Source organism: Schistocerca piceifrons, chromosome 2, assembly GCF_021461385.2.
Source record: "Schistocerca piceifrons isolate TAMUIC-IGC-003096 chromosome 2, iqSchPice1.1, whole genome shotgun sequence".
Taxonomy (NCBI): Eukaryota; Metazoa; Arthropoda; class Insecta; order Orthoptera; family Acrididae; genus Schistocerca; species Schistocerca piceifrons.
In genome coordinates this window covers 1,029,528,457-1,029,544,375 of record NC_060139.1, presented here as the reverse complement: position 1 = coordinate 1,029,544,375, position 15,919 = coordinate 1,029,528,457, and the positions used below count along the sequence as shown (strand labels likewise).

The following is a 15,919-nucleotide window of genomic DNA, read 5'->3' as shown; positions in this document are numbered from 1 at the left end:
ACAAAAACAATATCAATTTCGAGATACTAAAGATGCGCCTGTTCCATGTAATGCGCATTACCCCTCTGACAGGTATTATTCTGCATGATTCATACCGACATCGCTAATTGTGAAATGGCTCTGAGCACTATGGGACTTAACATCTGAGGTCATCAGTCCCCTAGAACTTAGAACTACGTAAACCTAACTAACCTAAGGACATCACACACATCCATGCCCGAGGCAGGATTCAAACCTGCGACCGTAGCGGTCGCGCTGTTCCAGACTGAAACGCCTAGAACCGCTTGGCCACACCGGCCGGCATAGTGAAATGTTCTGTTTCGAATTACACTGTGTCCCTAATGGTAATACACGTGATGTTTCCACATAATAATAATAATAATAACAATAATGCAGTGAAATACGTATTAAACAGCATGTGGTTACCAGACTCAGTGTTGAAAGGCATGGGACCATGGTGATAACACATACAAATAGTAACCAAGTTTGGACATTATTCGTAAAGCACATTGGCAGTCCTATTGGTAAAATAAGGCCCTAACGAAGTGTATGGACCTGAACGAGGCAAGAATAATAGTTGCTACTAATCTCTGGGATCATTGGAGGAGGATACGAACAAAACAAGTTTTCGTATCTATTGGATAAGATAACTGTGAAATTCCATGACATGAAAAGGGCTTCTTTCAAAGCTGACTAATCTTCCATTTCAACGATTGTAGTATGTAAGTCCAAGTGTTTTCTAGAGGATTCACTGCAATCGTTGTTGACTATTAAGATGCCAGATACCGTACCACCTGCACTGCATTTACCGAATAAAAAACATAGGCCTCAACCCAGGATCGAATCATCGACCTGCTGCATGCTAACCCAAAACTCTATCCTCTGCACCAAATGTATAGTTCGTTGAGTTTTGTCTGGGCGGTCGGCACAAGACATTCGCTCAAGGTGATCTTTGATCCGTTTACTCATTGTTACAGAGGGCAAGCAGCCCTCTCAGCGAACGCGCTGAGCTACCGTGCCCGGTACTGTACAGCACAAGGACTGTGTGCAGGCACAGGTAGTTCGCATACATATGCTTACAGTGTTGCCAGACTGCCACTCTTTAACGTCCATTTTCTCCCGGATGCACTCGCCAGACGAAATTTTGTGACAGACATTTTTTTATAGCTGAGATGTGAGGAGTTGCGCTGCGAAGCCCGAGTGCGCGAATTTCGCTTCACCCCGGATATTATATGCAGTACTGCAGACTTAATTATTGGACAAGTCACAAAGATAAGTAAGCTTTTTTAACTCACTTCTGTGACTTTGTTACTAACTTGTTGGAGTATTGCAGAACCTTCGTTCTCCTATCCTGTTACCTCATCCTGCGGCATAGGTGTGTAACAGGGCCAGGGAGAAAATCTCTTAGCGGTGTACTGCAATAGTGGCGAGGCCTTTACAAAACTGGCTGCGAAGGTTTACGAAATATACAAAGGATAGCACAAATGGTCACAGGTTTATCTGACCCATAGGAGGTCGTCACAGAGGTGCTGAAGAAACTGAACTGGCAGGCATTTAAAGTTAGACATGACCTATCCTAAGAAGCCCACTTACAATTTCTCAAGTACAAACTTTAAGCTATAAATCTAGGAATATACAGGATGAGCACAAAGTATTGCCCTGATTATAACAATTCATTACAGAATAACCGATTGACATAATAAGTTAAATTTGATGCCGTTACATAGGTTAGTCTTACTAGTTTTTTTTTTTTTTTTTTTTTTTTTTTTAAGACCACTTACGTTAGTAAACCTCAACGTGTGCTCCCTTGGTAGCTCGGAGAATGTCGCGGCGGTATTCCAGTTCCCGCCAGGTGTTTCGTAACATGTGTTCTGTCACAGTACCCACACTAGCTTGTATCCTAGCCTTCAATTCGTCGACGTCAGCAACTGGTGTGAGTAAGACTCGGTCCTTGATATTGCCCCAGAAAAAAAAGTCAAGGGGCGTAATGTCTGGAGAGGGGGGTGGACAGGGTGTTGGACCGTTCCATCCAATCCACCACCACCATCATCATCATCATCATCATTTAAGACTGATTATGCCTTTCAGCTTTCAGTCTGGAGCATAGTCCCCCTTATCAAATTCCCCCATGATCCCCTATTCAGTGCTAACTTTGGTGCCTCTTCTCATGTTTAGCCTATTACTTCAAAATCATTCTTAACCGAATCCAGGTACCTTCTCCTTGGTCTACCCAGACTCCTCCTACCCTCTACTGCTGAACCCATGAATCTCTTGGGTAACATTGCTTCTCCCATGCGTCTAACATGACCCCACCATCTAAGCCTGTTCGCCCTGACTGCTACATCTATAGAGTTCATTCCCAGTTTTTCTTTGATTTCCTCATTGTGCACACCCTCCTGCCATTGTTCCCATCTACTAGTACCTGCAATCATCCTAGCTACTTCATATCGGTAACCTCAACCTTATTGATAAGGTAACCTGAATCCACCCAGCTTTCGCTTCCATACAACAAAGTTGGTCGAAAGATTGAACGGTGCCCGGATAACTTAGTCTTGGTACTGACTTCCTTCTTGCAGTCAGTACCAATCCACCACACTATCAAAACCCAATGGTGGGGGGGGGGGGGGGGGTGCTCCAGCTTGCTGGAAAATTATGGTTGATATTCTTCTGTGGGGCTTTGATAGTGCGTGTTTGTATACTATGACAGTAAAATACCCCTAGCACCCCTATCGCTGAGGGCTTGGTATGAAAAGGAGTGACATAAAAGCAAAAATTACGAAAGCCTGGAACAATTTCAACCAAATTTGGTACATACAGATTATTCGTGTAAAAACTCTGTGGGATTAAGATATCCCTACTACCGTTGGAGGTGGGCGTGACGATGAGAAGGGGTGACATTTAATGCACAAAAAAATTATCGGCTTTTGTTCACGTAATTGTGTCTGCTTTGTAAAGAAAAAGAAAGAAAAAAGAGGCAGTGTAAAGCAGGGTGGGCACAGCATGTAACTGTGTACAATGCTCTAATAGCTGCCTCCCGTTGACAAAAGTGCAGAATGATTTTTTCCACCGTGTACAAACTCTACGGACTGATCGATGAGAGGACACGGAACAAAAAATTTCCAATAAACTTATGTCAGGAAATGCATGGTTTCCATGCTAGATATCATTTATACAATCGTATATTGTTACAGAGGCTGCTGTCTAACATGCGCTGTACCATGCAGTCTCAGTTACAGCATGTGGTGAAAATGGTTCCCATGTGCCTCAACGCATCCGTGTAAGCGCCGTAATATGTTCTGTCTCACACGTTCACATCGGCCAGGCTGCTTCCGAACAGTGTCAGCATGAATGCGCTGCTCCAGTGTCTTCACATCTGGAATGGGCGCTGCATACACGATACTTTCGAGATGGCCCCATAGACAGAAATCGCATGGGTTGAGAACCGGTGAACGAGCAGGCCATGCATCTGGACCCTCTCACCCGATCCATCGACCAGGGAAGACACAATTGAGATGCCTCCGATCCTAACGGCGAAGTGGGCTGGAGCAGCATCATGTAGCAGCCACGTAACCCTTCGAATCGTCAGTGGCACTTCTTCCAGCAGGGGAGGCTAAGTCACCCGCAAGAAAAGCCGATAGTTCCGGCCTGTTAGGCGACGTGGAAGGAAGACTGGTCCCAAAATACGGTCGCCAATTATCCCGGCCCATACGTCCCGGCTGCATCGATGCTGTTGACTCGCTGTCCCCATACCGTGGGAGTTCTGCTTAGTATCCCACAGGAGACTGTTACCGAAGTGGAACGTACCACTACGAGTAAAGGAGGCCTCATTTGTAAATAGGACGGATAACACAAGTCCCGGAATCGCGATTGCCTTGTGAAGAAACCAGTGACAAAACTGCTCCGCCGACCGGAGTGGCCGAGCGGTTCTAGGCGCTACAGTCTGGAACCGCGCGACCACTACGGTCGCAGGTTCGAATCCTGCCTCGGGCATGGATGTGTGTGATGTCCTTAGGTTAGTTAGGTTTAAGTAGTTCTAAGTTCTAGGGGACTGATGACCTCAGACATTAAGTCCCATAGTGCTCAGAGCCATTTTGATAACTGCTCCCGATGTGAAAAGTCTGTCGCTAGTTAGCCCTGCACACGCTGAGAGTGATAAGGGTAGTAACAACTGTCATGGAGACTGTTACACACGATCGTCTGGCTTACCCTGTACTGGCGGCCAAATTGCCTGCTACTGACACGGAGGTCGCCTTCCAGAGTGTTGATCACATTTTACTCCAAGTCTGGTGTACGAACATTTCAGGTACGTCCTTCATCATTTCCTGCTTCCTGAAACAACCCTGCCTCATACAAACGACGAAACACTGTTGCAAACGTTGAATGCTCTGGTTTCTGTCGGCGATGATAGGTATCCTCATACAATGTTGCTGCTCGCCGCCGGTTGTCATTTGCCTTTCCGTAGGTAAACACCATCTCGGCAAGCTCTCGATTCGAAACGGGACTATTGTGTACAACGCTGTATCACGTCCACTACAGAGTGTGTCAGCAAGGGAAGAGAATCGGACACACCATTACCAATTACTATGGCAGGAGAGGGCGCTAGTGCATGACCTATAGGAACAGTACCACCCTCTAGGAGGAAACGATCCGTACTGTAACTGTGGATGCGTGGTACAGCGCGTATTAGACCGCCGTCTCTGTAACAAAGTCTGACTGAATTAATGGTCTGTTCGCCGCGGTGGCCAAGCGGTTCTAGGCGCTTCAGTCCGGAACCGCGCGACTGCTACGGTCACAGGTTCGAATCCTGCCTCGGGCATGGATGTGTGTGATGTCCTTAGGTTAGTGCTGTTTGAGGCTTTCCCGACGCTGAATCTGCTTGATAGGTTCACGGGAATTACGCCGGATAATATCGTAGAAACCGCACAATATTTCAGCGAGACAACTGCCCGCCATCTTCAGGTGCTACTTTCGCGTCGCTGACGTTATGCCCGTTATGCCACGCTGGCGCCTGCATATAAATTGGAGAGCTTCTCAGCGACGCGACAGTAGCACCTGAAGATGGCGGGCAGTTGTCTCGCTGAAATATTGTGCGGTTTCTACAGTATTATCCGACGTAATTCCCGGGAACGTATCAAGCCGTCCTTAGGTTAGTTAGGTTTAAGTAGTTCTAAGTTCTAGGGGACTGATGACCTCAGAAGTTAAGTCCCATAGTGCTCAGAGCCACTTCAACCATTTTATACTCTCCCCGATCAATCCCTAGAGTTTGTACACGGTGGAAAAAATCACCCTGTATAACACCCTCTCTCCATTCTTTCTCTCCTTTTCTTATTCACTCCCTCGCTCGGTAATACAACTGCGACCCAGACGCTGGTGCCTGCGTATTCGCGACACGTTCTCGTTGAGATCATGGCCTTGGCTGCCTGTCAGTGGCGCGTCTCTGAACGCAGTCGTTGTATAGAGAGTCTCATACCAGGCCACCAGCGCTGCTGCATTAAAACTAAGTCAGCTGACGTAATCGACAGCCGGATATAGCGCTACAGGTGGCTGGTAAATCTGTGCTCGTGGGCTGAAAAACTGGAGTTCAGCGTGTTGATAATTTCGTGAAGGGCAACAAAAACCTGTTGTTCCCAAAAACAGCGATGCCATGGCCATCATGATTGAATCGGCACGATTGTGACTTACAGAGAGTTAGAGCCATCTTTGGGTATATCAAAACTGCAGTACATTCGCTCCATAAAAGTTTAGCTGTGAAAATGTTCTGTTCTGAATTTCGAACAATTTGACCGAGGTTCAAAAACACGTCCCTGTGATTTGGGATAAGGAAATGCTCAAAACAATCAACCGAGGAAATGCAAAATCTGCATTATTATCGTGAACAGGACAAGAAAAATTGGGTGTATTCTTAAGAGCCGCAAACCAGGCAGCCACTAACTGTCTGGATGTCCCAAGACGCAAAGAAACAAACAAGAGTCGTTCGTTCGTAAAGAACTAAAAAAGAATTAAGATCGCTTGTTTCTTTGTTTACAGTAGACGTTTCATGACCATAGCTTTAGTGTAGCACTCACCAAACTTTTTTACTCAACAAACAATACTGACTTTGTGGGGCGGCATTTTATTATTAGTTGGTAACCTACATAAATCAGTAAGCTGGCACCATTTGGAATACTTCCCATCGGCTTTTCTAAGTTTCAGATTGTTGTCACCCACAGCTATCCTGGAGTTGTGACACTGAAACTGCCCGACGAAGTGTTGTTGTGCAGTCCGTGTGAGCGGGCGATTAACTGATTAATAACAGTAATTGCACTTAAATTTAAATGAACTATGCAACATGAGGCATGATCACAAATGCTTAGTACAATTTTTATAAGTCATTTTTCTTCTACTCATTGTGTTGTTATACAACGACCTTAATTTAATTACGTATTCCCTGCTACAGATACACTGATCAGCCAAAACATTATGAACGCCAACCTACTATCGATATAAACCGTCCCAAGTACACTGATCAGCGCCGGCCGCTGTGACCGAGCGGTTCTAGACGCTTCAGTCAGGAACCGCGCGACTGCTACGGTCGCAGGTTCGAATCCTGCCTCGGGCATCGATGTGTGTGATGTCCTTAGGTTAGTTAGGTTTAAGTAGTTCTAAGTTCTAGGGGACTGATGACCTCAGATGTTAAGTCCCATAGTGCTTGGAGCCATTTGAACCATACACTGATTGGCCAAAATATGATGACCACCGACGTAAACTCCTCCCAAACAGGCCATGAAGGCCCAAAGATACCAACCGGCCGCCGTGTCATCCTCACCCCACAGGCGTCACTGGATGCGGATATGGAGGGGCATGTGGTCAGCATACCGCTCTACCGGCCGTATGTCAGTTTCCGAGACCGGAGCCGCCACTCCTCAATCAAGGAGCTCCTCAGTTTGCCTCACAAGGGCTGAGTGCACCCCGTTTGCCAACAGCGCACGGCAGACCGGATGGTCACCTATCCAAGTGCTAACCCAGCCCGACAGCGCTTAACTTCGGTGATCTGACGGGAACCGGTGTTACCACTGCGGCAAGGCCGTTGGCCACACCACGGAACACTAAAGGTATAAAACCGCCCAGGCGATACCAGCGTCACCTGGCAAGGAATGGCTGCAACTCAGACACACGCTCGACGCATGCAGTATCAGTCAGTCAATAGAGTAGGCGCGCGATCTATCTTGGTTTCGCTGAGGGTAGATAGTGATGGCGCGGAGGAACGGCGCGAGCATTTTGGAAACTGCACGACTTGTCGGGTGTTCGAGGAGTGCTATGGTGAGTGTCTTCAACACGTAGCGAAACCAAGGTGAAACCAAGTCCAGGCGTCGTGTTTGGTTGAGCGGCCGCGCCTCATTACGGGTGTCGGACGTCGTAAGCTGGGCAGACTGGTGAAACAGAACAGGCGGCGAACTGTGGTGGAACTAACATCAGACTTCAACGCTGGCCAGAGTACAAGTATGTCGCAACACACAGTGCCCCGAACACACCAATGTTATCAACACGACATCGGCAGCTGCAGCTGAAACGTACTTGTGACCATCGGTACTGGACACTGGCACTGTGGCGGAGCGTTGCATGGCCTAATGAATCCTGATACCCTTCTTCATCATGCCGATGGAAGAGCGCGAATCCTCGTCTTCCAGGGGAATAGCTCCTTGACACCTGCATTGCGGGACGGGGGTAAGCTAGCGGCGGCTCCGTTGTGTTCTGGGGAACAACGTGGGCATCCCTAGGTCCAGTGGACCTCATACAATGCACCATGACGACCAAGGTGTATCGCACACTGTTTGCAGACCACATACAGCGCTTCATTACGATCATGTTTCCCGACGGCAGTGACATTTTTCAGCAAGACAACGAGCCATGTCACTAGGCCAGTAGTTGACGGAGTGTTTCGAGGAATATAGTGGTGAGCTCCAATTGATGTGATGCCCCCCCCCCCCCCCCAAACCGCCAGATCTGAACCCGGTCGAACACGTATGGGGTGTGATTGAACGTGGCTTCAGAGCACATCGCCCCCCTCGCCGGAATTTACGGGACTTTGGTGACTTGTGTGTGCAGATGTGGTGCCAACTACCTCCAGCGACCTACCAAGGCCTCATTGCTTCCATGCTACCACGCGTCGCCGCTGTTATCCGTGCCAGAGGTGGACGCACCGGCTATTGGACAGGTGGTCATAACGTTTTGGACGATTAGTGTATGTACCGCATGTGAGGATAACCGTCTCTAAAACGCACTTTCATGAATCTGTGTTACTTCCGTGTCAAAATTTATACCATGTCAACATATCGGTACTAGTAGCGTGCGCCCGTGACTTGTCAGTACAGGAAGACAAACAATACATTCCCTAATCAAAATATCCACGGGCATGCTGCCGGTCTATAGTGTCCAACGGGCACAATATTTCGGCGATCATACAGGTCGCCATCATCAGGTGAACTGACGGACTGAGCTCCTGTGAACGTGCCGGCACGGAGATCCGTACGCTATGGCTGTTCACTCTGAGCAGCCATAGCGTACGGATCTCCGTGCCGGCGCGTTCACAGGAGCTCAGTCCGTCAGTTCACCTGATGATGGCGACTTGTATGATCGCCGAAATATTGTGCCCGTTGCACACTATAGACCGGCAGCATGCCCGTGGATATTTTGATTATCAAATGCGCCGGGAGAAACTTAAGAATCACACAATACATTCCCTGCCCTCACATCTTGTAACCCCGCAGTGGCCACGCTACGTACCACCTCCCGCCCCTGAGGTAAGCAGCCTACGTCCGATTTCACAAACATTACACATGCGGCCCGCGGGTCGCGTTTTGACGACCATTGCTTTAGTGGACCGACGAACAGATAATGTTGAATGGTATACAACAATTTCTTTCTACATCTACATATATACTCCGCTAGCCACCAAGCGGTGTGTGGCGGAGGGCACAATTTGCGCCAAAGTCACATTTCCTCCTCTCTGTTCCAGTCGCGGATCGCGCGAGGGAAAAACGACTGTCTGAACGCCTCAGTACGACCTCTTATTTCCCGTATCTTTGAATGGTGATCATTGCGCGATTTGAAAGTTGGTGGTAATAATATATGCTCTACATCCTCGGTGAAGGTCGGATTTCGGAATTTAGTGAGCAGCCCCTTGTGTTTAGCGCGCCGTCTATCTTCAAGTGTCTCCCACCTCAAACTTTCTATGAGATTTCTAACGCTCTCGCGATGGCTAAATGTACCAGTCACGAATCTTGCCGCTTTTCTTCGGACCTTCTCAATCTCTTGAATCAGGCCCAACTGGTAAGGGTCCCATAAGACGAACTATACTCTAAGACTGGATGAACTAACGTATTGTAAGCAATTTCCTTTGTTGAAGGACTGCATCGCTTCAAGATTCTACCAATAAACCGCAATCTAGAGTTCGCCTTGCCCGTTACTTGTGTAATCAGATCATTCCATTTGAGATCATTTCGAATAGTGACACCCAGATACTTGACTGACGTTACCCCTTCCAAAGACTGATCATTTATTTTGTACTCATACATTAATGGGGATTTTCGCCTTGTTATACGCAGTAGGTTGCACTTACAAATATTGAGAGATAACTGCCAGTCATTACACAACGCATTTATTTTCTGCAAATCCTCATTGATTTGTTCGCAACTTTCGTGTGATACTACTTTCCTGTAGACTATAGCATCATCGGCAAACAGTCTCAGGCCGCTGTCAATACCATCAACCAGATCGTTTATGTAAATCGTAAAAAGCTATTACGCTGCCCTGGGGCACACCTGAAGTTACTCTTGTTTCTATTGAAGTCACTCTGTTCAGGACGACATACTGCTCCCTGTCTGTTAGAAAACTTTCTATCCAACCGCATATGTCATTGGATAGACCGTAAGCGCGCACTTTTTGTAGCAAGCGACAGTGCGGAACTGAGTCGAACGCCTTTCGAAAGTCGAGAAATATGGCATCAACCTGGGAGCCGGTATCTAGAGCCTGTTGTATATCATGCATAAAGAGGGCCAGCTGTGTCTCGCATGACCGCTGTTTCCTAAAACCGTGCTGGCTTCTGCAGATGAGCTTCTCAGAGTCTAGAAAGGTCATTATGTCTTAACACAAAATATGTTCCATGATTCTACAACAAATCGATGCCAGTGAAATTGGCCGGTAATTATGTGCATCTGATTTTCTACCTTTTTTATAGATTGCTATGACCTGGGCCTTCTTCCAGTCCCGTGGAACTTTCCGCCATTCCAATCATCTCAGATAGATGACGGATAAGAATGGTGATATATTTGTAGCATAGTCAACATAAAATCTTACGGGGATACCGTCTGGACCAGATGCCTTTCTGGCGTCTAAGGATCTTAACTGTTTTACAATCCCAGATGCACTAAACACTACGTCAGCCATCCTTTCGTTTGTTCGATAATTGAAAGGGGGAATGGTGCTGCAGTCCTCTATCGTAAACGAGTTTTTAAAAGTTAGGTTTAGAATTTCGGCCTTCTGTTTATCGTCATCAGTTACATTACCTGTACTGTCAGAAGGTATTGAATTATTTGTAGCGTTCATAGATTTTACGTACGACCAAAATTTTTTGGGGTTATTTTTATAATATGCAGATAAAATATTGCTTTCAAATTCGTCAAAAGAGCCTCTCATTGTCCTTCTGACAGTTGCTTTCATTTCGCATAATTTCTGTTTGTCAGCGGGGCAGTGTCTACGTTTAAAACGACTGTGCAAAATTCCCTGCTTTCTCAGCAACTTCCTAATACGTTTGTTGTACCAAAGTGGATCCTTTCCCTCCCCTATACTTTTGCTAGGCACATACTTCTCTAGCACATGGTGGACAATATCTTTAAATTCCGACCAAAGATGCTCAATATGTTTGTGTCCCGCGGTGAATGCTTGTAGCTGCTGACTATGAAGATTTGCCTCAAGTCATCGCTGAAATCAGGAAACAATCTAAAACGACGCACATTTTTCATCATAACAATGCCAGCTGTACCAAAGTGCCCCACACAGTTGCTTTCACAGTCATAAACGTCACACCTATTAGAATAGTCTAGGCTATTACGGCATAGTCGGATGAAAAACTTGTTGAAACCAAACGTTTCGTCCCATTCAAGCGGTGTTGTAGCCTTTTCGTAGGTCAGCTGCTAACTGAAGTAAAATTCCATTTCTGCGTGCTCCCGCGCAGAGGCAATTAAGTCCAATGTTTTGAGAACTCGAGCGCAATTGGCCACTGACGATCGCTGTCATCTGCTGTTGTTATCACCCCACGGTGGGGGTACTCCATTTTCAGCACCGAAATGCACATACCATTTAGTTTCACACCCTCCTACTTCCGATTAAAATTATTGGCATGTTTAGTAAATTTTACCGTCTCTCAGTATAGCTTTACATGGAATCCGCTTGTGGTTGCCAGTACCTGAGTCTTATCAAATTGAATCCACTTGTCCCCTGGCTGCAAAGCACATTTTGCAACAGATCATCCGCCAGTTTCTCTCTTTTTACAGTTGCCCCTGTTTTCTAATCGTTTTGCGACCGCTCTTTTAGCAGTACCAACATACACGTCCCCACAAGTACACGGCATGCTGCAAATTCCTACATCTTCCAGAGGTTTACGAGCACCCCTGCCCCACTCTTGATGTTCCTGTATCTTCTGCGTAGATCCGCAGATAGCGGTGATATACTGTTTCGTTATCATTCCTGTGTTCATGAGCGACCGTGACAGACCTACCGTGAACCTGGCTGTACAAGATTCTACAATGAAATAAAATATGTGAGCTCGCTTCTTACGCAGCCCGCACTTCAGGAGGAGGAAGAAAATCGTACCCAGCGAGACAGTAATAGGGAAGGGGCTTAAATTTACTACTCTTAGTGTCCCATTTCCTAATCTGATTATCTCAGAATCGTCTGGCTTAGGGTTCCGTACATCAAGCGTTAAAAACGGAACTCTATTAGGATCACTTTGTAGTCCACCTACCTGTCGGTTTGTCCGAATGTTAAAATCCGTTTTTCTCATGAACGGGTTGACGTATCAAGTTGAAATTTATGTCACGTACTAAGGCCTGCGGTCTCTTATCAGACTGCAAAAATGAAACTTATAGGTCAATGCAGTGAAAAGATATCGCTTTTTATGTCACATATTTTGGCAGCCTAGTCACAAAATCACCGTCAAAGCTCATAGGGATCTCCCACTGGCGTAAAACCATGAAATTTGACAAGAATCGAACTTTCGTAGTAATACCAAAGGAAAAAATTCTAAAACTGTAAATCTGGAGTTATATCACACGAAAAAATTATTTGTCATTTGATATCAGACGGTCCATCCGTCTGTTAAGACCCATTTTTATCAGGAACGGAAAGACATATCGAACTGAAATTCACATCACACAGCTGCTACGCCCTTGGTGGTGTAATAAATGTAGGCTTCTAAGGCAATGAAATCAAATGATACGGCCATTTGTATCACATGTTTTGATACTCGCAAACTCACTCATCAAAAGCTATAGGGCACTTTCCGTTGACCTAAAATCATGAAATTTGGCTGGAAACAAGGTCTCACAGGACAGATAGGGGGAAAAATCTGTAAATTGTTAATTTGTGATTATATCACACGACAAAAATACCGGGTGATAAAAAAGTCAGTATAAATTTGAAAACTGAATAAATCACGGAATAATGTAGATAGAGAGGTAGAAATTGACACACAGGCTTGGAATGACATGGGGTTTCATTAGAACCAAAAAAATTCAAACTTTCAAAAAATGTCTGACAGATGGCGCTTCATCTTTATCAGAATAGCAATAACTAGTATAACAAAGTAAGACAAAGCAAAGATGATGTTCTTTACAGGAAATGCTCAATATGTCCACCATCATTCCTCAACAATTGCTGTAGTCGAGGAATAATGTTGTGAACAGCACTGTAAAGCATGTCCGGAGTTATGGTGAGGCACTGGCGTCGGATGTTGTCTTTCAGCATCCCTTGCGACTTCAGGTAACCCCAAAGCTAATAATCGCACGGACTGAGGTCTGGGGACCTGGGAGGCCAAGCATGACGAAAGTGGCGGCTGAGCACACGATCATCACCAAACGACGCGCGCAAGAGATCTATCACGCGTCTAGCAATACTTTTTTTGTTGTTCTAACAAAACCCCACGTCATTCCAAGCATGTGTGTCAATTTTTACCTCTCTATCTACATTATTCCGTGGTTTATTAAGTTTTGAAATTTATACTGACTTTTTGATCACCCAGAATATGTCTTAGAATCCCTGGGACCAATGTCTTGTCAATATCAATGTCGATAACAGGCAAAAATGGTCGACTTTTTCGTATATTCCGGAATGTATGAACTGTCTATATAGATATTTAAGTTTGTACAGAACTTTCAGTGTGCGAGTCCCAATCGCACCTGGAAACTTTTTATACTGATGCTTATCGTATAACCTCTTCTCAAGATACCTTGCATTCCATTCAACTCCTGCTCCAAATCTGCAACGTCACAAACAGTAACCTTGCTCAGTATTTCGCACGAGCTCCTTCCCACTCCCTCTGCCTCACCCCAAAGCGAGTCACAACGTTGCGTTTGGAGCTAACGATAAGTGCATCTAGCGGTGAGGAGCAGTCCTCGCACTACTTCGGTGACGTTGTCAGTATATACTATAACAAGTTGCCGATTAACGTCCCGCTGGAATTTGGGAATCCCAAGCTTTCGCTGACTGCATCCGTCACTGTCGCCAGGGGCCGCGCCCGGCTGACTTTACCTGCGTACAGAGTGGCGGAAAGGCAGGCGACGCTGGCGGAGGCTGCGGCGGCGACGACGAGCAGCTGGAGCAGTGCCGACATGGCGGGCAGCGGCGGCGGGCGGCGTGCTGGAGGGACTGCACTGGCGCCCGGCGCGCTCGCTCGCCATTTATATGGCGCGTGACGCTGCCGCGGCACGCCCACTCCGCGGCTGGCCTTGCGGGGACGTGCGTTGCCCCCAGCGGCGGATCCACGCTTACCTCCGACCTGGCTGCGTCATCACGCAGTTCCGCAAGCCCTTAAGGCCCTTTTACGAGAGCAGGTTTCTTGTCTCAATCGACTCCTTGTGGCAAGTGGACTACTGCAGCGCCCCTAGCGTTTTATTCCTGTCCTGAGCCTCTCCCCAGTCACAAGTGGTAGTTTTCGTCTGCACGTCAGCTATGGAATTGCGTGTGTTGCAAGACCTGTCTGCTGTGCAGTTTCGCACCGGAAGTTCTTCGGGGACCTTTTTTTTACGAAAACTTCGAAATATATTAACACCGGAAATTAGAAACATGAAAGAGGAAGCAAAACAAAATTCATAGTAGATGTCCTCAACACATGTCGTATGGTAAATTGAGAACAAAAAGATTAGGAAGTCTCGTCTCAAGATTTCAAAACAGTAATACGAGGGTTATTCCAAAAGTAAGGTCCGATCGGTCGCGAAATGGAAACGACTATGAAAATCCGATAAAGCTTTGCACAGATGTGTTGGGTAGTGTCTCTAGTATAACTCCAGTTAGCATCACGTCGCTCTTCTCATTTCTGAGCTCGCAGTGAGTGCGTAAAGATGTCTAGAAAATAGTGTCTGCCGCCAAGTACGAGGGCCTGGTGAGAAATTTCGCCTGAAGCTATGCAGCCAACATTACATAACTGTCGTGCTGTTTCGTCTTCACGACAATTCTCAGCCGCATTCTGCAGGGGCAATGAAGATGTTCCTGCATCGTTTTCAAATGGAAATGTGAGATTACCCACAATACAGTCCGCAATTGTCTCCCCCTGAGTTTCATCTCTGGTCACATGAACCGCTGTCTTTGAAGACAACATTTTGACACAGACAACGAGGTGTAGGCCAGCGTGGAGAATTGGCGGAAAGCACTGGCGGCTGCCTTCTATGATGAGGCTATTGAAAAGTTGGTACAACGCTATGACAAAAGTCTAAGTCAGAACGGCGACTACGTAGAGAAGTAGCTGAAAGGTGTAGCTAATTGTTACAAGTAAAACATTTCTGATGTTCACTGTGGTTTCAATTTGGCAATCAATCGGACCTTACTTTTGGAATAACCCTCGTATTTATTTGCTCGAGAAAATGCAATGAGGCGACAAAAATCATGGAATACCTAATACCGCGTAGGACCTCGACGTGGCAAGGACTCAAGAAGTCATTGGAAATCTCCTGCAGAAATATTGAGCCGCTGGCCGGAGTGGCCGAGCGGTTCTAGGCGCTACAGTCTGGAACCGTACGACCGCTACGGTCGCAGGTTCGAATCCTGTCTCGGACATGGATGTGTGTGATGTCCATAGGTTAGTTAGGTTTAAGTAGTTCTAAGTTCTAGGGGACTGATGATCTCAGAAGTTAAGTCCCACAGTGCCCAGAGCCAATATTGAGCCATGCTTTTCCTATTGCCGTCCATAATTGCGAAAGTATTGCCGGTTGGGGTTTGTGAACGAATTGGCCTCTCGATTATGTCCCATCAATGTTTGATGGGGTTCATGTTGGGCGATCTCGGTGGCCAAATCATTCGCTCGAATTGCCGAAAATGTCCTTCAAACGAATCGCGATACAGCGTATCGTTCAATCGCATAACGTCTAAAATCATATGATTCCGTTTCACAAACACTAAATGGTCCGTTAGTAACAACTATGCAAAAAAAGAAAAACAACTAATAATATTTTAAATTTTACTTTTACTGAATCTGAAAAATGTTATAAGTGCTTCAGTCATAAATGTTGTGGACTGACAAGACAGCCAGTCCACAGTGACGGGTAACCGAAAGGCACGTGCTTAAACTCACGCAGGATGGCGTGAGGTCTGAAACAGGATACGTAATGAATGCTATAAAGAAAAGTACGTAGCTGCTGGAATACTTAACTTTAATCCATCATTTGTATAC

At 46.2% G+C, this 15,919-nt stretch overlaps 1 protein-coding gene and 1 pseudogene across 1 annotated transcript in view; both read right to left on the bottom strand.

The window, feature by feature from the left end:
• The window catches only part of LOC124777216 (lysozyme 2-like), a 106,776-nt gene extending 92,879 nt beyond the window's left edge, over window positions 1-13,897 (bottom strand). The window contains exon 1 of the mRNA XM_047252533.1: window positions 13,786-13,897. Within this exon, the coding sequence (XP_047108489.1) occupies window positions 13,786-13,867 (82 nt within the window). The 5' untranslated portion in view covers window positions 13,868-13,897. The remainder of the gene's footprint in view (window positions 1-13,785) is intronic.
• On the bottom strand, window positions 6,954-7,071 carry LOC124778668 (annotated as a pseudogene).
• Window positions 13,898-15,919: the final 2,022 nt, after the last annotated feature.